The following is a 24,282-nucleotide window of genomic DNA, read 5'->3' on the forward strand; positions in this document are numbered from 1 at the left end:
AGTGTGTTCCTCTTTATTTGAACGACTCTGATTGAAAAGTGGGGTACCAGGTGCCTCATTCTACCTTTGTCTGCACCTTTAAAAATTTTCTCAAATATTTAAGCATGTGAACATACACGAGCTTTTTTGTGCTGAGAGAGCAGAAGACAGTGACACTGGGAAAGAGACGGAAAAGTAATAAATACAGGAAGATAGTACACTGTGGTTGTGGTATAGAAAGAGCAAAGGAGACAATGACAGTGTGAGAGAGTGAGAGGGACACGGAGGCAGCGGAACATAGTTGACAGGAACAGAACAGTGCTAGGAAGAGAGTGAATGTAGTGGGAGGGGGGGGGGGGGTAAAGGGAAAGAGGAAGATGAAGTGGGTGGGAGCCACTGGTAATGAGAGACAATAACGACGAGGAAGGGAGAGATATTGAAAGTGAGAAGGAAGAGGAGCAATGGGAAGGAATGAATGAGATGGCAGCAGTAAGAGAGAGTACTAGTAGTAGCAGGGCAGAACGAAGGAGACTGTGCTGTGAGACAGGAGACAATCACAATTTGTTGGGCTGAATGAATGAGTGAGAACGGGCAAGTGGTAGTGGATGGGTACGAGCGACTTACAGTGATGGACCAGTGAGAGTGAGCGAGTTACAGTTAGCTGGGCTCGTGGGAGTCAGAAGTGAGTTTCATCTTAAAAAGAGCGCAAATATGTTTGACTGCCGAAATTTTTCGGAAAATTTTGAAAGCTTCTGTGGAAGGTGGAATGAGGCAGCTAGTACCCCAATTTACAGTCAGTTTTTTAAACAGGTGCATGTTCGCCTTTTTTGTGCTCCGATGGAAGCATTTTTTCATTGGTTTTTGAGTTGCGCTGTTGCAGAACTGCGGTTCGGACGCTTTTGTACACTATGTAAATGACGTAGTAAAAAGTAGGATTATTGGTAGTATTGGTAGGATCGGGAGGGAAAGAAACAGAAATGAATGTGTGAAAGAGAAACTCAAGCAGCGACTTGTGTGTTTTATTTTTTTACATAATTAGAACGGCACGTCACTCAGTGTTAGTCCACTGCACATTTTATATCCTTTCAGAATATAAGTTGCATTTTATAACTAATAAAAATTAGTTTATCGTGTAACTTATGCGCTTTTATAACACCAAAACTATTACTTTTGATGCAAATACAGTTTACATGCACAAACATAAAAATATATACCTATAATTATTGTTGTTATTTTGTATGCAATGAAAGGCAAGAGTTCCTGTTACTATTGATAAATGCGAAAGTTAGTTATGAATAACAGAAACACGTTTTATATACGTTAGATGAAGTTTGAAGCAATGCTTGATATATTATTGATTCACTTTTTTTAATTTTAGCTTTTTTGTGTTTTCTAGTGCTATGTAATCAACCTATATTGTTTTCTTTATTTTTACTACAGCGCCTCTGATGCGGTTTAGCATTTTCATGACCTGTAGTTTAATTCAACACCACTTGGTGGATGTCGTGATATAGTGTAGCCGACAGGAGGTTGGTCCAAAGTGTAATTGAGGAATCGATATATTGACTTTAGTCGTTTTAATCCATAAAGACTATCGTATAGTGGATGACGCTCATCAAATGTCTCTTTGAACTGCTCTTTATGTTCGTGGGCTATCCTACGACACTTGGGACTGCTGAACCTGAAGCTTGGTAGAGCTTTTTCAGTGGAGTGGGCTCATGCATCCTACGTCTAGCCTACAAGTTACGTTAAGGCTTTTGTCGATCTTCTTCGCACTCGCCGATGTAGATCAGACAGGGCACGCGTACTCAGCTGCGGAAAATCAAAGTGCTAAAGCAATGGTTCTAAGCACAGTAGCTTTGGCGCTCCACTTAGTGCCAGCTTACTTTCTAAGGACATTTTTCCTTGGAGCTACCTTGTTTCAGCTTTCTTCGCAGTGATGTGTGTGTGAGGGACATGTCAAGCGTCACTCCGAGTTATGTCGGCTGGTCTGTGTGCTCTAGGATAGACCCGTCAAATGGTTCAAATGGCTTTGAGCACTATGGGACCTAACATCTGAGATCGTCAGTCTCCTAGAACTTAGAACTACATAAGCCTAACTAACCTAAGGACATCACACACATCCATGCCCGAGGCAGGATTCGAACCTGCGACCTTAGAGAGGGATGGGGCCCCTCCACGCCTACACCAACGTGGTGACCAAACCAAAAGTTCTACTGTCACCTCCGTAAACATGTTAGTTATCTAGTAAGTGGATCACAGGATGCTGGGCTGTGATGTTATCCGTGCGTCTGGGTAAGACTAAGCATTAACACGGTCCATCAGGTGATAGATAGTGGACGAAACGCGAGTGAGGGTAGCGATTTGAAGAGCAGAGGGAAAAAAGTGCCATGGCTCGCCTAGAACCGCTCGACAAATCCATTCTGGATGACGAGCAGCTTTCTATTTGCTTGGCGTGTGTGCAGGCGTGCAGCGCAAACCTTCGTTTTAGTGGAATCTGATTTGAGAGAGTTGTCATTGTAGTATTTTGACATTGCTTCTAGGGGATTCTGTAACTTTATCTCTACTTCTTGAAACGTTCTGCCTTGTGTTGTGATAGCCATTGTCAGCGTAGAGAAAATTCGGATCTTAAGTATTGGCTAATCGTTCGTACAGAACACGTCCCCGACCAATGTAGCTTTTCTGCTTCCCCCAGCTACATTTTTCCCCTTCTAGTGGGGCGCAGAATTGTCTGTTCTGTAGGATAAAAATGTTCTGTACGTTATGCACCCTTTAATATTCCCAGTCAGTTTCTAGACGATACACGGCTTCCGGTTTTTTAGGGGAATGTAGTAAGATACGATCACATTCGTAAAGAAAGCGATGGTTCTGAGGTAACGCCTGATAGGTATGCAACACGACTAACGTACAGGTAATGTGCGTACAACCTTAAATGATGAAATCTGCTAGGAAAACTGCCGTAGTCTAAGCTTATTTATGGGCGTTTACGGTAGGCTATGGTAGTTTTAGAGCTGGTTTTAATTTACAGGGAGTTAGAATGTAGCGCGCGGTCCGCTGAAGAGTGAAAATTCGTTGTGGAATCGAGTGTGCCGCTTACACTCTGAGCAATACGAGAGGGAGGGGAAGAGATGAAGGTGGGAGGAGGTTATTTAATGTGGGAGGCGCGTCAGGCTACGCTTCCCGCAGCAGTCCCGGCGCCCGGTGTCGCGCAAACAAACAGCTCCGCCGATGCGGCCGGCGCAGTGGGCGGTGTGCGGCTCGGCGCGGCGGCGCCCGGCTTGGCGCAGTACCAAAGCGGCGGCGCTGCGCTGCTCCACCCGTCTCCGGTCTGCGCGGGGTTATAGCGGCGCCCGCATTTATTTCCGAGCGGAGATGTCGAGACCGCGGAGGGCCGACACTGTCGCGGAGCAGGTAAGCCGCGGCGGTGGCGACCGCTGTGGCGAAATGTCGCCGCCGAGCGAGCTGTCGCGGCGGCGCGTTATTTCTGGCGCTAATGAGTGAAAGAGAAGGCGGAGGCGGCCGGGGAGGCCTTTATTTCGGCGGGCCGTCGCCGGCGCCAGCATTGTGGCCGCAGTCGCGCGCGGGATGTGCCGTCGGCCGCTGTGAGCGCAGCGCGCGGCGTGACTCGCGAGTGCCGTGGTGGGGGGACAATAGCCGCTGCCTCTCCCGCCACCTGTTGCTGCCGCCGCGGCCAGTAGCGGCGACATGGACCGGCGCGCCTCGGGTAAGCTGAGGAGCTCCCGGCGCGGGGGCGCGCCCGGCGCCGCCTCCGGCCCCCTGGGGGACGGCGAGGCCGTGGGCGCCGCCGACGCCACCCCCAACACCGCCGCCGCCCCCGCCGTCGACGGACGGGGCAGCGAGGCGGAGGCGGACGCCGCGGCCGCCAAGGCCGAGGCGCGCTACCTGCGCGAGCGGCGCATCCTGCTGCTGTGCACCGTGCTCGTCGCCGCCTCCGTCTTCCTGTGGATCGTCGCCATCTCCACCGACCACTGGTTCAACGTGGCCGCGCCGGAGGGCGGCATCTACATCAACGAGACCAAGCGCTACTTCCTGCGCAGCAACTCCGGCCTGTGGCGCATCTGCCGCACCACCTTCACCAACTCCACGGCCGGCCGGCCGCCGCCGGAAGCGGGCCAGCAGATCGTCAATATCGTCCGTGAGTACCGCTTCTCTCCACAGTCCCACCACGGCGTAATCTACGTCACACTGACGTAGCGTGTGCTCCGTCGCCAGTGTGTGGTTGTAGTCATCTAGACGTATAGTGTGCATGGAAGACATACAGTGCATTTTGAAACGACGTCCGATAGAATATCCCGTGTTTCACAAGCTGCGACATCGTCGCGAAAAAACACAGTGACCCGTATATGTAATAAGTTTCCTTTAATTTACGTCTATGGTCACAATCTTTTCTGTTTAACAGATTGCCGGTTTCGGTCTTTAATGACCATCATCAGATCTGTCTCATAAAAACAAAGTCCTAATGCACTGCAGCCATAGTGGCATAGTCAACTGTTAAATGCGGAATCAGCACCAGCATCGTCAAACACATATAAATCACATCACATGCACGACTCATGTTGTCAGTAAAACTTTGTTTTTATGAGACAGATCTGATGATGGTCATTTAAGACCGAAACCGATAATCTGTTAAACAGAAAAGATTGTGACCACAGACGTAAATTAAAGGAAATTTATTGAATATCCCGTGTTCTGTTAATCTTTGTTTTACGTTGACTTGATTGGTAGGAGGCGAAAGCGGTGTTAACCGTTACGTTTGCTGTTCTCCTTTGAAGCTCGACAAAACGTCGAATCGCTAAGCTAAGGGGCCCGAGTTCGATTCCCGTTCTGGTCGGAGATTGTCACCGCTAGGGGACTGCCTGTTCTATTCTCCTTACGTACGTATCGTCATAACTGACATTACACTATTGAGGTGGCTAGACCCGCCAGGTTAGCCGAGAGCGCTAATGCGCTGTTTCCTGGACTCGGGTGCCGGATCGAATCCGCCCGGCGGATTGCCGTCGTCGGTCGGTGTGCCGGCCAGCCTGGATGTGGTTATTAGGCGGTTTTCCACATCCCACTAGGTGAATACCGGGCTGGCCACCACGTTCCGCATCAGTTACACGACTCGCAGACATCTGATCACGCTCGCACTATTCCATTAATTACACTCGACGTAGACAGCAGGGGCACACTAATTCCGTTACAGGGGGTACGGGGTGGCGGCAGGCAGGGCATCCGGCCACCCCTTTCCACTAACCTTGCCAAATCCGTTCCTAACAATGCAGACCCTGCGTCAGCGCGGCACATGGCACCTGTGAAAGAAAGAAGAAAGAAAGAAAGACACTATTGTGATGGCTGTATGTGCACATCCACAAAGAAAATAAATTGAAAACAAAAAGCTTGATACAACTCTAACACTGTAACGGTGCCGCCTAGGCAGTTGTTTATCCGTATCCACGTTATTTACTTTTGCACTGTAGGTACCAGAATGTTGTAACATATCCGATTATTTAGCAGTGGACATATTACGCCTGCAGCACTTGAGAATGACCTGTAAGGCCGAAATTGGCGAAACGTGTTAAATAAAGTAAATACGTGTAAACAACAGCCAATGTGGAACCATTGGAATATGGAACAAATACACAGCTGTGGTGTCCCACATGAAGAAAAAATCTTAATACGACTGCTGTCATAGTCAGTAGGAAAGTTCGCTTTGCTAAGCTTTACATTAACGTATTCAGAAACAATGTCTCCAGTCACTTAAAACTGACATTTTTTCCATTGTGTGTCGTGGTTCAGGGTTCAATTCGCGAAGTCTACATTCTAGTTTTAATGGTACATCTGCAAAGCAGCTGTTAAATTTGTGAGATTACTGTGTCAGACATTATTTAGATTTGATAGAAGAAAATGAACGTACAGTAACATGTGCGGTGTTGCTAAGTATGCTAACCTAAGAGTTAGCAACGGTACTCCAGCCGTGTCAAAGTTGTAGATAATAATCCGAGCGTGTAGTTTAAAATGGTTCGTTACTTACACAGAGATTCAACGTCGATAAACTTTCTGTCGCAACAGGTTCCAGTCTGTTTCGCTCTTGATTCACATTAAGTGCGGCCTGTGAATTATCTGCTCATTAACATAAAGATGAGGCAACGATACCAGAGGTTTAATTTTTGAAATGCTTTAAGTGTAAAACGCTAGAAATAATGTAAAAGACTGTCTTGTAATACACTTTAATATTTCGTCTTCCCTTTATAGTACTTCATCACCGTAATTTATTACTGTGGCAGTTGGAAAAACTTCTTGTTCTATTTATTAGTAACAAACTGTGTACGGAGATTCTTAAAACGTCCTATCTAGCGCCTGCAACTACCGACGTAAAACTGAAAATGTTGTGAATCAAGAGTAAATGCAAAATTACAGACTGTAAATGCGTTCTATTTTGATATTTGACTTTTAGATTATTGTGACACTTTCTACACACGTCACTGATAGTTAATATTTTGTATTAGACTTTTCAAAACAATGTAGTGTGGAAAGCTCTCGTCAAGGTCTTTCTAGAGGCCGTCTCTCGCCTCCTTTCTTACACACGGAGACGACGTCGAAAAGCAGAAGAGAAATGAGTATCTGTGTGACCTCTCTATCACCACGCTGTGGCATTGCGTGAAACTGTGTTTAGCAGCCGAATCCAAATCTCCTCCCGGCTATCCCGACATAGTTTTTCGGGCGTTGCTCTGCCGAGATGGATCCTTTGCTTAGCGCCTTTTTTTTTCTCCCCGCCCACCCTTCCCCCCATTGCTTTCCAGCATGACAATGTCAACCAATCTTATCCTAATCTAGTGTGCTCATTCTCGGAGTGCTTCAGGAAATTGACAGTGACCGCTCATAATATAGAAAGTAATCAGCGTCAGTGGCAATTTCGTTTCCAGGTAGATGTAGTGTGGTTAATGTGGACATGTTAGGGCAATGAAATTTGTAAAGTTCTGCATGCAGATTTCCGCACACATCGAATAACAGGTGTATTTCCCCGCTCAGGCTATTATTTCGAAATAGTACTGCTATTAATTCCCACTACTGATTGGTTGAAAACATTAAGTTGTTATTGTCGAGAAATGCATACATACTTACATTTATGTAAGACATCGGCCTTCATACACCGTATAACATCCATGTATCGGAACACATGTGTGTAGTGTCACCATATATTTCTGCCCTACCAATTCACGTATTCAGCACTGTATGCGTTTTTCCCCGAACTGGCATGACTTCTTGTACTTCAGTGCGAGTTTGTGCACAGTTGTTCATCGATGCCTGGTGTTATGTTTAAAATGTGGTTTTTGGTTTGTTCGTGGGCCGAAACTAATCGCACATGTTCCAACTTACTGCAGTCATACGAGAACTGTAATGTCGTAGCGATGGTTATGTTCGTATGTGAACTCAACAATAACCTACATGTTAACACTGATCAGGGAAAGAGTCTAGATCAGGAATAGTGACTTACGTGTTTCGTACAACAATATTATCTCTCGCCGTGAGGCACGATGGGAGCGAAAGTGGGTGTGTCAGCTGTTGGCTTTACACAGCCGAAGAGAGCAGCAGCCAGACAACGTGTTTCGAAGCAAGAGTTGAAGGAATAATGTGACATCCTCTATACCTCAACCTCCGAGAACTTCACACGTTCGGAACATATAGTCAGATGTTTGTGGTAGTCAAGATTATAAATTTAATTGCCATTCATTTCATTCGCAGGAATTTAAGCTATGCTGTTAGATCCCAACTTAAACACAACCTCGTAATTAGTCACATATTTAGAAAAAAATAGCGAAAAATTTTGACGACGACGAAGAAGCGAATGATTTAAATTTCGGCGCTGGAAATTTATTGCCTCATTACTCGTCTGTCATTGCTTACGTGACAATATCATGCTTGTGGCTACACGAAACTGACGTATTACCATGAGCAGTAGAGAAACACCGCCGTGACTGGCGTTGGTCCTGATTCAGACTTATTCCTGATGAATTACCCGAAAGAAATATTTTATTTCAGAATAACAGCATTAACGGAACCTGATTTCCTTCACATGAACATTGTTAAGGTGTTAGACGTCCGAAAAGTAGTAACTGGTTTAAGCGGTTTGAAAATTTCAGCAATGCATGTATATAACTTAAAAAACAGCTTATGGTGTTTATCTTCTTCCACTGGCACTGTCTGATATTTGTTGCTACGTACTTACAATGGAAAGGTATAAAAGAAATGACCATAAAGCAGGAGATCTATCGTATAATCTGCGGTCTGACACAGTTTCTGGGAAAAAGAGCGCTGAATCATCTACTGTCGTCGTCTTGGGAATTACTTTTGGTGCTAGGAAAACTGCCAGTTTGGACTGAGAGCGAAATTCAATCGTTGCCCAGATATTTGCGCTGATAAATCAGAAGTTTGGGAAGACGGCTCTGCTCGCCAAAAGATATAGGCAAAGATTAGACGGTCTTCAATTAAGAGGCCAAGATTGTTTATCGATTCAGACTAAAGCTTCCATCTCACAGTGGCACAAGAAAATGAGGGCGGCTACTAAGCAGCTGACACTTGCCTTCAATGTTCCAGATTAGTTCATAACATAACTGCCAAGCTATCTCCACTGTGCCCGTGAATAATCGTATCGTAGGAGCATTAACTCCTCCATTCGTTCATATGAGTATTTCAGGTCAACAGTTAAGTCAGTCAACATTAAAAACACCATTCCAAACGGAAGACAATGTTTTATTTGGTTATTTGACTGGTATTCGGCATCTACTCAAGACATCTCACTATCGAAGTTTTGTCCGTTGTTTTTTCTCGAAACCAGTCATTGGACATTAAGTCCTACAACAGCTGACTCTGTCTTTGTTTGAACCAGTAAGAGTCTTAAATATGCTACCTTCCAGCATTAAGCCCCGGACGCTAACCAATAGATACTAGCAGACCATATTTTCCGGTACTGTCACGGAAAACCCAGGCGCTTACTGTGCATTTGACGGAACAGGTGCACATTTACGACAGGTTGTCCTCCTATCTCTTCTCCAGTTAGAACACTCGAAAATAACAAAATTTTGTTTATAAAAATAAGGCAAGTTTTTTAATAGTACATGAAAAATAAAAGGATTAGGTATTTCGATCTGCAGCAGATACACTCAGGTGGGAAGCGCTCCAATCGTGGACGTCCAGCTGGGATGACGCCACGTGTTAACTCAGCAGAATATCACGTTCATGTATATGCTACTTGTGCTGTATGGCAGTAATATTCACAGATAAATCTGACTATAATGTAATCCCAAAATGAAGTTAATCCCGGCAAGAAAACTCTATTCCGAAGTGCAGGTTCAATGTCGCGAAAGAAAATCAATGGCTGTAAATTGATTTGACAATTGAACCCACCGGATAAAATTATAAAGCTTCACACACTATAAGATCGACTGAGATCCCTATCATTATTTTCTTTCCAATTACTGCAGATCAGTCATTAGTTGTTATTGATCTTTGATATTAATGACTGACACAATTAAGTTCAGTAGACGTCATTTATTCATGCATAAACTGTGCAATCACAGTACGTTTTCATGTGCAGTTGTAAGCGTGACCAATCGAAACACAGAGGGATTATAATATAAGAATAACATTTCATTTTCCAATAATTGTTCTAGCGAGTCGAAAAGAATAGCGCACGGAACCCAAAATTTCTGTACATGTAGTGTCTGGATTTCGGCTCACACCAGCAGAGATAAAAACTGGGTGAAATAAGTGCTCGCAACTTTATCAGTTAACACCACCATAACCAGATCGCATGGGCTCGAATTGTTGTTCTTACGGTGTTCTTTCTTCTCTTTGAAAAAATAAAATGGTTCAAATGGCTCTGAGCACTATGGGACTTAACAGCAGAGATCATCAGTCTCCTAGAACTTAGAACTACTTAAACCTAACTAACCTAAGGACATCACACACATCCATGCCCGAGGCAGGATTCGAACCTGTGACCGTAGCGGTCGCGTGGTTCCAGATTGAAGCGTCTAGAACCGCTCGGCCACTCCGGCCGGTAAAAAATAAAAAAATTGAAAAGATTGAACATAGTGATCAGCGTTCGTATTTTCTCACTATGACTATAAGCATCTAAACCTCTGTGCTAATTTTCTCACTTTTTCACGTCTTAGTGTAACGCGAAGATGAAAAAGCGATTTAAAGTGTTACACAGTTACTGTTAATACAGGTGTCCCCCTCCCAATCAACGGATCTGTCTTGAATATAGGCTCCTTGTTAACAGCTGTCTACGTGTTTTGTTTCTAAACCGTTACGATTACATCACCGTAGTGTGGGCAGCTAAAAGAATGCGGCAAACAAACTGGCGACGCTACACTTTCCTGTCCCAATCCATTAGATATATGATCCATAATGAACATAAACTGTGGACATACGCGACTGTAATAGCATAAGCAATGACAACGTCGAAGCACCTGAATGCTAATAACTGTGTCTGAGGCAATGGGTAGTTTATGGGGCTACCATAAAGGAAGAGTTTTACGATACGGCTGCTGTTAAATGCATTGTCTGCGGATCCAATTTTCCTCGTAGTGCGGTCTTTATTTTGTCGATGTTGGTTCTTTACATTTCTTTTCCTCTACAAAGATAAAAAACTTGCTCACCGAAGCTAACTCTCCCGGCGATTAAACTGACGCGGTCATTCCGCATTAATTCACTCCGTTCAGAAACTCCAACGTGCTTGAAGCATATAACTGATTCCAGTTAGCTGTACAAAGGTATAAGCTCCTCTGGTGTATTTACTCGATTTGAAATAAATTTGAGTACTAGTTTCCAGTCCTTGCATACCGTAACAAATTTCTATTCATGCCATAGCCCGTACGCAACTCCGTCGTCTACGGACAGAGTTAGAAATTTTATACACCAGGTCATTATACATAGGAGAAGGTAGGTTAAACTGACTACCCTACAGGAAATTGAATTTTCACCAAAACGTGGTTACTCATAACTGCTTACACAATTTAAATTTATATGTTATAAGGTATCACACCGAACATTTTTAAGTGACGAAGAAAATAATATATTTGAAGAACATGCATTTTCTCAAGGCTTATATAGTGACTACCACTCCCTACTAGGTGGGGTAATGTGTGCGGCACCATTGTGACAGGATTCCATGTCTGTTTTGATTTCTGGATATATTTTTTAGGCGTCTTGACATCTCAGTATCTGAAACAATACCATTCTGATGCAAAGGACCGTTTTCAGTCGTATTTTTATGTCAAGCCAATAAAATAGGACATACACACTTTAAAAGAATATGAACTCATCAATTCAATATCGTCGCGGAGAGATAGACTGACAGATGATACATTGGTGTATAATAGGGTTTTAGACCTCTGTTTGATCTGTAGCATTCTGCGTAATACGTTGAAGTGACAAAAACTTACTCGGGTAATCTCTTTGGCCACTTTTGCCGATCGCACGCCATGTCGACATTAGTGGTTCGCTGATGAAACCCTCAAGCCGAAAGAAACAATAAGGAACTACATCTGTAATCTAAAACAAGTTGTTTAAACATTGGTATTGTAAAATAGTATTACACTATTTTTAAGTGAGGTAACACGACTGAAATAAATGACTTACCTTGCATCAGACAACTGAAAAATCAGAAATTTTGTACTACAAATTAACGGAATAACTTCCTCCATAACGTCATGACAGTAATGATAGAATATATTAGAATTGGTCTAGCTACTTCTTGGCAGCCAGCAGCACTACTCAGGGCAAAAAATACATCACGCAAAGCCCAATTTTCCCACTATGGTCACCACACATTATTCCGCATAGAGCAGTGCCTGTAAAGACATTTTCTTATATAAGAAGGACATTGTTTTGTGGTATTTTCCCTGAGAGCACAGGGTACTTCTGAATGATGAAAAAAAATCGAAATTTTTTTCTTATTGCCTTATTAAATTCTATAGTGTTTCCTGATTGCATTGATATATACTTTATTCGGTTCAGAATGAAAAACGATTACTCTATACGAAATTTTAGAGTCGCAGTCATGAATACTGCCATGCTACCATTATTTAAATTATGAAAGATAATTAGTATTCGCAAAACAACTGGAAAATTTTTCTTCCAGCGGCTATATTTGGGATATGTTGTATATTTTAACACTGCTGATTTCCAGCATTCGTAAAATGCTACTGCTTATTTACGCTTTGGTGAAGTGTTTTGTTCATTCCCTATTGAAATATTATTGCCTAAGTGCTAGAGATTTTTTTGTTCATATATTCAGTAGCGTGCAATAAATACTAATAACGCCAGGCAATCTGTACCACATCATTGTTTACATTTTGCAACTTTCTTCATCACCGAAGATCCTTCGATAATCAATAATTGATTATGAAATTATATCAAAATAACCCCCAGAATTATACACATAATTATGAATTAAATGCAGAATAAATTGGTAGACGGATATTTCTTTCAAGCAACTATATATTCTTTTACGTAAAATGTATTTATGTCCCTCATAACCTCAAACAACAAAAATAATTTAATAATTATTTCTGCTGAAATATGAAGTATGTGAACATAAATATAATTAATTTATATTCACCAATGAAGTAATAAGTACTAAAAAGAATGCCTGGAGGAAGCTTGAAAATGAAATTAATCAGATGAAGGCTCTGCTTTAGTAATGTTACGTATGAGGCAGAATTAATACGACAATTTCCGGCAAGTTGTACTTTCCAGCATTTAGGTACACACATCTCCTTAAGCTTACAAAGCAATGAACAAATTTTTTTCTATAACTGTCTGTACCTATCTAATAGACCTAAACTTTATTGCAGATTCAACTAGATTATACAGGAATAAAATTTTTAATTAGGAGAAACATTCGAAAATTAAAATATAAGATATAATAATGTTTTCTAGTTAATACTCTTAGTGCGCAGAATTAAATAGGTCTAGTATCCCAGGTAACATATCATACATACTTGGTAAAAATTTGGTCGCCTTCACGTGTGTGTTATTTGAGAAGGCATAAGTGGTACCTAAATTTGAAGAAGTATTTTACAAAATCTGGCGTAATCACTTTTTTATTATCTTTTTGTAACAATCAGTATTTCCTACATTGTAGAAATTAGTTGGAAATTGTTTAGAAGGTATTCTGCATTAACTATGATAAACTACAAAACTGATGTACCATATGCAAAAGAAACAGTGCATAGAAAGAAAACGTGCTGATTTTCACGAAGTATGGAGCTATACAAGTACCCTGTGTCTTTTACCGTTCTTTAAATTGTAGCACAGACTTTGCTGGTTAGGCCTCGGGAAGCAATCGCTATGGCGGCGTGCAATGTTTAACTTTCGTAGTTTGGTTGGTACAACCAGTGAACAACGATATCCGTGCTCGACACCTGATGAATGCAACTACACTAACGGGAAAAAATCGCAGCCCCAAGAAATAATTAATGCAGAGCAATGAAATTCCAGGAATGCATTTTTCTAGATAATATTAAGTGATTAAAGTTGCAAGATCACGGGTTGATGTAAGCTCGAGATAAGTCATTGCAAATGCGAAATACTGGTACATCAATAACTGGTGTATCCGCCATAATGTAGAACGCAAGCATGCAAACATGCATGTTTTGTGTTGTACAGGTTCTGGATGTCAGTTTGTGGGATGGAGTTCCATGGCTGTAGCACTTGTTCGGTCAATACAGGGACGGTTAATGTGTTTGTGGATGATGCTGGAGATGTCGCCCGATGATGTCCAATATGTGCTCGATTGGAAACAGGTCTGATGATCGAGCAGGCCAAGAGAAAATGTTGACACTCTGTAGAGCAAGTTTTTGAATATCCATCCTTGTGCCAGGATGGCCGGGGGACTACGGCCATTCACTATTAAAATAAAATGAATCGCCTACGGCAGTCCTTATGTTGTCATGGTGCACTGAAGCAACGAAGCTGGTAGCTATACAATAAATGACATCATAAGGACGGCTGTAGGTGTTTCATTTTCTCACAGCTCTGTAGAGCATGTTGGGATACTACAGCGGTATGTGGGCGAGCGTTACACTGTTGGAAAACACCACCTTGAATGCTTGAGTAATGTGGTTACGATTTTACTTGATCACGGCTACTAAGAAAACTACCATAGTCCATATTTTTTATGATAGTATTCGGCAGCCTAAGGTAGTTTTAGAACTCCTTGTGTAAATGTGTTAAATTATGTATTGTACGATCTAGAGCCTTTTCCTCTCTTTCGAGGGCTGTTACTAGTAAGGCTGATAGCTACCATTTCGAAATAAGTGGTATCGCTGTTCCGGATGCAATCTGTCGCCCCCCCCCCCCTGCCCTTTGCCCCCCAAAAGAAAAGAAAAAAAAGGAACAGAATACAGATAGTGTCGGAAGTTCCATGCGGCTTTTCGCGGATGATGCTGTAGTATACAGAGAAGTTGTAGCATTAGAAAATTGGAGCGAAATGCAGGAAGATCTGCAGCGAATAGGCACTTGGTGCAGGGAGTGGCAACTGACCCTTAACATAGACAAATGTAATGTATTGCGAATACATAGAAAGAAGGATCCTTTATTGTATGATTATATGATAGCAGAACAAACACTGGTAGCAGTTACTTCTGTAAAATATCTGGGGGTATGCGTACGGAACGATTTGAAATGGAATGATCATATAAAATTAATTGTTGGTAAGGCGGGTGCCAGGTTGAGATTCATTGGGAGAGTCCTTAGAAAATGTAGTCCATCAACAAAGGAGGTGGCTTACAAAAGACTCGTTGGACCTATACTTGAGTATTGCTCATCAGTGTGGGATCCTTACCAGGTCGGGTTGACAGAGGAGATAGAGAAGATCCAAAGAAGAGCGGCGCGTTTCGTCACAGGGTTATTTGGTAAGCGAGATAGCGTTACGGAGATGTTTAGCAAACTCAAGTGGCAGACTCTGCAAGAGAGGCGCTCTGTATCGCGGTGTAGCTTGCTGTCCAGGTTTCGAGAGGGTGCGTTTCTGGATGAGGTATCGAATATATTGCTTCCCCATATTTATACCTCCCGAGGAGATCACGAATGTAAAATTAGAGAGATTCGAGCGCGCACGGATGATTTCCGGCAGTCGTTCTTCCCGCGAACCATACGCGACTGGAACAGGAAAGGGAAGTAATGACAGTGGCACGTAAAGTGGCCTCCGCCACACACCGTTGGGTGGCTTGCGGAGTATAAATGTAGATGTAGATGTAGCTGCTGAGTTGCCTGGCCGAAAGTGAAACTCAGTGCCTCGCGTGTGAAATCAGGCTCAGTGTTCAATGAGAAGCGACTTCTAGCTGACTACGTCTGGCATCTGGACGGGCAGCCGTGTGGAAGGGCCGTCAGGTGGCAGGCATAGTGAAGTGGCGCAGGGGAGATGCTGGACGGTGGGAAATGAGGCGTGTGCTTGGGGGTGACGGCCTGTGGCAGCCAGCGCTAGCGCTCTCGTCACCGCAGGCGTGGCGGCGCGTCTCGGAAGCGAGTGCTAGCGCCATTGAGCGCGACACGCGGTTGCTGGCGCGTGCCAAGAGCCCGGCCGGCCGTGGCCACAGAGCGCCGGGCTGGCCGCTTATCTCCTTCATTAATCGCCGCGGCGACACGCCGCTCCGCGCCTCCCGCCTGGCACGGCTGCCGCGGCCGCTACTCGCCTCAGATTTACTGGCTTCCAGCAGCGCCCACAACACTCCTCCCTGCAATTTGCGGGTCTGCGATTCCAGCCAGAGTTTTCAAACTACCGTACGCTACCGTAGACTATCACAAGCGAGCATACACTACAAGCAGTTATCCTAGTAGCTTTGGTCAGGTTAGGTCGTACCTGCGTTACCTGTACGTTAGGTGTGCAGCACAGCTATCAGGCGTTACCTCATAACGATCGCTTTCGCTACAAATGCAGTCAGTGTCCTACAAGTGAACTCTATAAACTGGGCAATGATGTATAAAGATCCGGGTAACCCGAGGTACATTTTTGTTCTATGTATTTATCTTCCTGTCTGTCACTTAAATAACAGTATTTGTTACAGATTTGAAACAGTCAGTGTTAAAATCAGGTTTTATTTGAAAATTATTGATTTGTAAGAAGAAACAGGGATGTTGTACGAAAAGAAAACAATATAGACTTACATATAGCGCCAGAAAACGCAATTTTCTCAACAGCGCTCGTCCGTCTCCGCACTACGAGATGGCGCTGTCTTAGAGACGGACCAAATTCTGCTTCCGCCGATCCGCGTATTAATATGTAATGCAGCCAATGAGATTGCTGCTAACGTAGAACCTTTTCTCCTCGCGGATCACACTCGCGCAGTGATACCTGAACGCTCGAGGTATTATAACGAGTGTACAGACCTCCGATTAGTCAGTCTGCATTAGTCTGCATCAGTCTGTAGTCAAGTTTCAGTCTGCGCCTAATAAGATTATCATATTCCTGTACATAGCCATGAAGAGAAATGTATAGACACTTTGTCAAGTATCAGAGATATGTGAGAATAAGATTAACGTACTAAGACCAAAGGAACTTCAGATTGTCAATTGCAAACAGCATCCAGAATCAAGTTACTTAATGTCTATCCTTTTTATTATTTTAATAAATATGTGTGAAAATTAATGAAGTTATGTTTAAAGTTGGTCACCATCAATATGCTACTCTAAGCGTGCAAGTGCCATTTCTATCGTCTGACCTAACGGCAGAAGATAAACACGCCACGATAAGACCACGAGACATATTGCTGACACTCGCTACTTCGTTAGAGCGACAAGTCAAATAATCTGATGGTGTGTGTACTGAAGGTCTTACAGTACGCACACCACAGTCGGTCAAGAACCTGCCTCCAACCAAAGAGCCAAATACAAGACGACCGAAGCGCCACCCGGTGGTGTGACAGGAAAACGGATCGCGCCAGCAAGCGACGATGTAACAGCTCGAAAAACGATCCGACACGTCTCAGAATTAGTGGTCGAGAGTAGTAATAAATTAAAACGCATTGTCTGATGGTGAAGTTTTACTGCATGAACAGCAATAATAAAGCAAGTGATAAACCTTTTTCCTTTCATTATCCTGTAGGGGATGACAGCGAGAAAAAGGTTCATAAAGGTTTGAAATTATATTTAAAGTTTGTTGGAAGTCTTTAAGTTTTCTTCTTCTCCGGTACTGGATCAATATAGTCGGGCTAGCCGGTGTGGCCGAGCGGTTCTAGGCGCTTCAGTCTGGAACCACGCGACAGCTACGGTCGCAGGTTCGAATCCTACCTCGGGCATGGATGTGTGTGATGTCCTTAGTTTAGTTAGGTTTAAGTAGTTCTAACTTCTAGGGGACTGATGACCTCAGATGTTAAGTCCTATAGTGTTCAGAGCCATTTGAACCAATATATTCGGAGTATTTGGAGCGCTGTGAGGTACACTGCTTCAAGACAGTTCCTAACTTTAATACTTGACGTATTGTGTTAAATCTTTAACGTACGATGGTACGCTTTAATGAGAAGATTCTGACAGCATTTTAAATTTTTAAATTCTGTCAATAATTGTATGAAATACTGCAAATCAATTTGTTTTTGCCTCCCATTAGCCGTTAGATAGGCAACCTGCAACTCAACTCGGTGACTGCTATCCCCTCGAAATATCTGGATGAATTTTTACTTTTTATCAAAAGAATTAAAACCAAAAACTCGCTGCCAGCTTCCACTTCCCTCCTGTGGGCATGTATATAACAGACACACGGAAAACTGATGAACAGAAAAACAGGAAAACAGTTGAAGTGAGACAGCGGGTGTCAGCATGGCTAGTCTCGTCCAAAGACTCGATGGCAGCATGTGAGCCAATAGGATCTATCTGAATTGGGTTTATCATACACTGTACGAGCCGAGATTCCATCATTTGCTGCCATTACAGCGTTTTGCGTGTTGAACCAATAAACAAAAGAGTACCGTATCTGGCAACTAGTGGGAAATGAACCACTTTGTCACCACAGCATGGGATGAACGTAGTCCAGTGCAAAGGCGCTTTAGTGGGTAGTACAGCACTCCACAGTTTACTTGTCTGCATCAACGTCTCAAAGCCGTGTGTTGCGGGTTGCACTGTGGGACGGATATTACGGCTCCAGCTTTCGTTGTCCTGAAACCACGCCGCCACACCTTCATTGCAATGAAGGTCAAATTTATGTTAGATATAACTATGGCGACCACCATCTAGCATCCATTATTTGTGAGCAGTGTGCCAAAAGCAAGTTCGATGGTTTGCGGCGCCGTCGGATAATGTAATTTCGACTGGTATGTACGGAAGGGAGCCTCAGCAGAAACTGCTACAATACGTCTTAGACTCGAAGAACTGCCCTTTCTGCGTTCATCTTCACGTGATGTATTTCATCAGAACAGTGTCCTACTTCGCGTGGCGAGAAATGTGTAACAATTGTTTCACTGGTCACAGACGTTTTTTTTTTCTCTCTGAACATTATCTTACCGTTTGTTGGCCACTTGTTTGTGCCACGGTTCTCCAGCAGTCACTAACTCACAAACTGTGACTTCTCATACGAACCCAGCGGATAAAGTACCCTCAGGAATCATTAAAGACCACCTTTGGTTCTATGTCAGGATATTGAGGAAATCCTATTGCGTCACGTGGTGGTTTCAAATCATAATATCGGAGATCATGTACCGTTCTGACATCATCATAGCCTATTTGTGCTGTCATGTTCCTAATCTGTCGCGTAAAATATACGGGTTGTCACAAAAAAGGCATTCTGATTGGTTTTCAAGAAGGAACCCACATCCGGAAACACACGCTTGTGCGCTGGAGAGCGTTGAAGTTAGAGAACGAGCAGTTGTGATGGCTTGTTCCGATTCGATTTGGTGCCTGAATACGAATAAGTATGCAACGATTTAGCCATCTGTGTACTGCGGATGGACGACTTGAGCCTAATAATATGCTGCGCAAGCGCTACCTTCGTCCACCCAGTCCCTCTGCGCCTACTACTCCGAACGTTGTGTGGTCTGCCAGGGCAGTAACGTTGTTGACAGCAGTACGGCATGTGCCAGCACACAGTTGCGGAAATGACCGACACGGTGCTTGCATACCACAAAGGAGACGACGGTGGGAGAGCTGCTCCAGGATTATTTTTGGCACGTTTTTCCAAACGACGTACCCCGTATCATTCCACGTTCGCGGCCATCGAGAGACATCTTAGAGAAGCCGGATCCTTGCACGTAGGTATTTTCCGCCTGAAATGCGTCCATTGTAAAGTAAAATAGTACCATTTTGTTCTTGGTACTTGCGACTACTATCCCCAGTCTACTGTTTGTCCTCTGGTAGGTACCGTAACGTGATACGGATCGTCCACGCTTTTCTCAAATACTTCAGCCGAAAGAGGACGTACTGACGATGTTCGAGGAGAGCACAGCCACCAGCACTCGGCAAGTGCCACAGGCGCTGAACACGGGTAAAAGTGCAGAGTGGGATGTTGTCCTTGATCACCAGTTCCATACATACCATCTGCAAAAAGTCCAGGCATTACAGTTTGCACAGTGCTTTTTACAATACATTTGCCGCCCACAATTTCCGAGCTTCATGTTACTCGGGGATGAATGCACGTTTCCTAGAGACGGCATATTAAACTTGATCAGAACGCATGTTTTGGCAGACAAAGATCCGCGTGCGCAGGTGATTCAAAATCACCGACACAGGGTCGGTATTAAGAGCCGGGCCGAGATAATTGGTGACCGTATCACTGGGCTGTATCTACTGCCAAAGAAACTAACAGGACCAATCCACCTCACATGTTTAGAGATGTTTTGCCTACCCCATTCGATGTAGTTTCACTAAATGTTCGGATGGAATGTGGCAGCAGTACTATGGAGCTCGAGATGTCGATGTGTGGAATGGTCCTAGCGTCGCTTATTCCAATCGATGAACTGGTAAGGATGGACCAGTTCCATGGCAGCACGGTCGCCAGATCTGATACTTCTTGACTGTTTTCTGTGAGTTAGCATGAAGAATATGGTGCATGGCTTACCAAAAATCAGCGGGGGACCTTATTGGTCGGGTCCACGAAAATGATTAAAATACTTCAAAGACAACGGCACGTATTGGCTCTTGTGCGTGAGGCCCAGCACAGCCGGTGTAGGCTGCGCATTGACGGGGGAGGTACGCAGTTCGGTGCCTGTTTATAACTTAGACAGAGCGATGTGCTGCCCATGTGGGATTTATTGACGTAAAGTGGAACGCGCACTCATCTGGGGCTTCGAAACTCTCCAGCGCCCAAGCCGTACGTTTCGGGATATGTTTTACATCTTGAAAACCGATCAGTGTGTCTTCCCACGCAACGTACTAATCTTCGTCGGTGTTATTTCGAGACACCCTACATTTATGTCACGCGTTCCTTCATAGGTGATGCAATTATCAAAAATGTTTATCTACTGTCGAAATTCACAGATAAGATAATCACGACCATTTTTCAACGCAATGTCAAACGTTTTTCGCGATAAGTTCGGTAATCGATCATAAAAACTGAAGAGTATTGTCGCTCCGCTTTTTCTCAAACAAGGAAAAAAAGAAGTGGTTGTGGATGACGAACAATTCCTACTGTCACCATCACCTATAGCGCATTTTCTGTGGCATGAAGAATGGACTATAGGCAGTAACGTTTCAGTGTCATACTAATAACCTAAAAAAATCAGGTTTTATAGGTGTTCCACTAACAGCTTAGTTAAGGGACTTATTCAGTTAAAGTCCTGATAAGAAGAGATTGCTGATTCAGACCTGTGAAGTGGAGCACGGAAGCTGTAGGGAACGGTATAAATTGAATACGTTAAACTAAGGCTTCCTAAACGTAATTATTACCGCTCTATAGACTTCACACTTTGCTACATATCGGTTTTCTTAGCTCAAAGGCTAATACTCTTTAATTCAGTTGCGTTTGCCAACGAAGTTAATAAAAATTCGTTACTGCACTGAAGACATGGAACTAGAAATAGTAGCACTAGAGCAGTTAGACTTCTTAGTAAAAAGATAATTTCCTGGAGAAGCAGGCCGCGGCAGAGATTTTTAGATAAAAGGAATGCGACAGTAAAAATTTATTCAGTTTCTTCACGTCTCATAACTACTGAAGTACCTGTACCTATAAAAGAGACGTTATTGCACGAGGACATTACTGGCGGTATAAAAAATAGGATACAAGCCGATGTGCAAGGTTTCCAAGAGTCCTTAACTTGTTGTTAAATTCCTTATCTTATTTTTGTCCCATTTCTCAATCCTCTTGTGGATAATCGCTATCGAGAGTGCAAATAAACGGAAACGCCATCGAATGTGTACGTAATTACCTTGTAAAACCTTAGGTAGCTTTTGCAAAGAGATATTAGATTGTTAGAGATAGAGCACTGTGCGTCGATCCTAAAAATACTGGTAGAAATGATACTTCTCTTAATATATAGACTGCATCTCTATCATTCTTAAAAGTAATTTCTTCGTAGTCCCGACATTAAAATTGTAACAATTCAAAAGGTGTGCTGCACTTTACTTTCGATGATAATTTTAATCTTGCAAAACTGTTGCGAAAACTAACACACATGAGCAGTGCCTTTCACCCTCAAGACGACACCTACAACTAATGGCTTGGACGTAACGACACACCAAAAACACCGATCAAATGGATTCAAGCATTGGGCGGTAGTTTCCTATATGGTTTGGCAGTGAGTGACGTTGGCGGACATACCAAGAGGATCCATGTAAGCATACCCCACACAAGAATACCTTCACCACCTTGTAAGAACAGCTAATGTTTCAGGTATTTAAATTGTAGCCCTATGGTGCACCATTCGCCATTTGGCACAGCAACTGCCTTTTATTTCAAGTCGTGAAATTTTAACGGGTATCGAACTTCATTTTGGTTACGGTATTGAGTCAGATTCAACAATACAGGGTTTTTATAACTTAGTAACACGAATGTAACCTTTAATTGTGGAAAAGGTAAATAACTTACAGAAATATACTCAATGCAATATATCTTAATGTTTTATTTACAGATATTCAATTTGGCTACCTTTCGTAACACAGCAAATGTCCAATCTATAATGTTTCATGCCAAATCCTATGAAGCAAGTCTTGATGTATGATGGCAGCTGCTTGCGTTATCTGTTGTCGCAGCTCGTCGACGTTTCCCGGGAGCGGAGGAACAGACACTCAGTCTTTAGTGTAACCCCGTACACAAACGTACGTTTGGGTTACATCAGATGTTCGTGGTGGCCAGGATGTTGTTCCACCATGTCCAATCTACAGAGATAAGTGACGGCTTCACGCTGATAATGCAGTGGCGCGCCATCTTGCTGGAAAATAAATTCTGTGCCCATATCTTGTTGTAACTGAGGCATTAGATAATGTTCAAATATGTTGATGTATAATATTCCAGTTATCGTTGATTCAGTAAAAAAGAAAGCACTGTAAATTTTGTCACAGATTACAGTGCAAAAAACATTTACCTAAAGCGAGTCCCGTACATATTCGAATACATGACGTGGTCTCTGCTCATCCCATATCCGAGCATCATACTGATTCACTTTCCCACAGGTACGGAGAGTGGCTTCGTCACTGAACACCATTTTTTTAAGAAAATCATCTTCACTCCTAACTTTGTTAAACATCTCAATACACAACTCAGCTCGTGTTTCTGTGTCATTTTCTGTTAAAACTTACAACAGTTTCAATTTGTAGGGTCTGAATGGCATGCGTTTCCATAATAGCTCTCACACTGTAATTATATGTGGGAGAGTCTCATTGATTTCCGCAAACTACTAATGTAAGACTGCCGAAGTTGTTCAGTTGCTGCGTCAGAGGCAACTGGACGACCCGGATACAGCGTCTTATGTGATACACAGCCAGTCACGCTGAAACAGTTGTACCAGTTAATAATAGTTTGTTTCTGACGTAGAGGATTGCGATGTTTAGTCCTGAACTGTCTCTGAAATATAGTAGCGGATTTGGGTCCATGAAACTGTAAACATCACTGCGCACACTCTGCTCCGTTATGCGACTCCATGAGGACTGTTGGAAAAACACATTCGCGCATGCCACCTAGAGGGAACGTCGGGAACTAACAGTGTCGAAGGTATACGCATTCGGTGCTATATCAAACATTTTGCGTAAGTTATTTACCCTTTTCACAATTACTTTTGTGTAAGTAATTTATAAACATCCGATATAACACCTGCATGGCCAAAAGTTATTGACAATAGAAATGTGCATTCTAGGTAGATAGCTGGCACACTTTTCCCGCTGCTCTGAGGTCATGAAAACCCGTAGAAAAACCTCTCCGCCGCTGGTAACGGCCCAGGCCGCAACCTTCATTAAAGTCACTGTCATCGGCCTCCCCTGCCCTTCCTTAGGTAAGGTCGTAGTGGAATCAATGTTACTCTCATCAACTTCTGCTCTTCCTTAGTTTGAAAGTGAGTTTATTTCTACGTAAAACTCGCTAAATCAGTATCATTATTCCACGTTAACCTGAGCTCTGAAAAGTGCTTTGGCCAAGAACGACAAAAGACTAACCTCAAGTTCGTGGAAGAAGCCGAGCCCACATATACATGAAGATTCTTAGTAAATTTATCGCTTAGATATTAATAAAAAATTGTTAAACCAGGCAGAATTGACCAGGCAAAAGGTAATTGAGGCAGTAAGTCTATCGTTTGAAACTATTCTGCTCAAAATTCTATGTAATCCGAAGATTTACTTACTTCTAACGCCTTTATAGTACGGCGCTTACTTCAGCGAGATTATGCCACGCAACTCCCTGCCTACTCTAATATCTTTTTCTGTCAAATTTTTCGGAAGAAAGCGTACAACGGGGGTAGAGTCAGTACTTTGAAACAACTTAAGGAGGGAATGCAATTCTGAACTATCGCTATAGTGTCAAGAGTAGTTAATAAAATGCCGTTCCAGCAAGTGCTTGAAGCAACAGCAGTTGTTTTACAACATGGTTGCAGTCCCTTCCTTTACGTAGTGCAGCAAACGGCAGTCGTCTTTACTTTCGAGACTAGTTACTAATATCACAAGCTGCGACATTGTCGCATAAAACAGTGACCCGTATATACAATAAGTTTCCTTTAATTTACGTCTATGGTCACAAACTCTTTGTTAACAATTACCAGTTTCGGTCTATAATGACCGTCATCAGATCTGCAGCAAAAAATGGGAAAAAACATAAATACACTCGCAAGTTGTCTACAGCTAAAAAAAAAAACAATGTATAGACCATGATGAAAAAAATCAGCACGA

General features: G+C 43.1%; 1 protein-coding gene across 1 annotated transcript in view; it reads left to right on the plus strand.

The window, feature by feature from the left end:
• The first annotated feature begins 3,684 nt into the window (after window positions 1-3,684).
• LOC126235246 (uncharacterized) overlaps window positions 3,685-24,282 on the plus strand; it is a 295,068-nt gene continuing 274,470 nt past the window's right edge. The window contains exon 1 of the mRNA XM_049943977.1: window positions 3,685-4,135. Within this exon, the coding sequence (XP_049799934.1) occupies window positions 3,685-4,135 (451 nt within the window). The remainder of the gene's footprint in view (window positions 4,136-24,282) is intronic.

The sequence above is a fragment of the Schistocerca nitens genome, chromosome 2 (genome assembly GCF_023898315.1).
Source record: "Schistocerca nitens isolate TAMUIC-IGC-003100 chromosome 2, iqSchNite1.1, whole genome shotgun sequence".
In the NCBI taxonomy this organism is placed as follows: Eukaryota; Metazoa; Arthropoda; class Insecta; order Orthoptera; family Acrididae; genus Schistocerca; species Schistocerca nitens.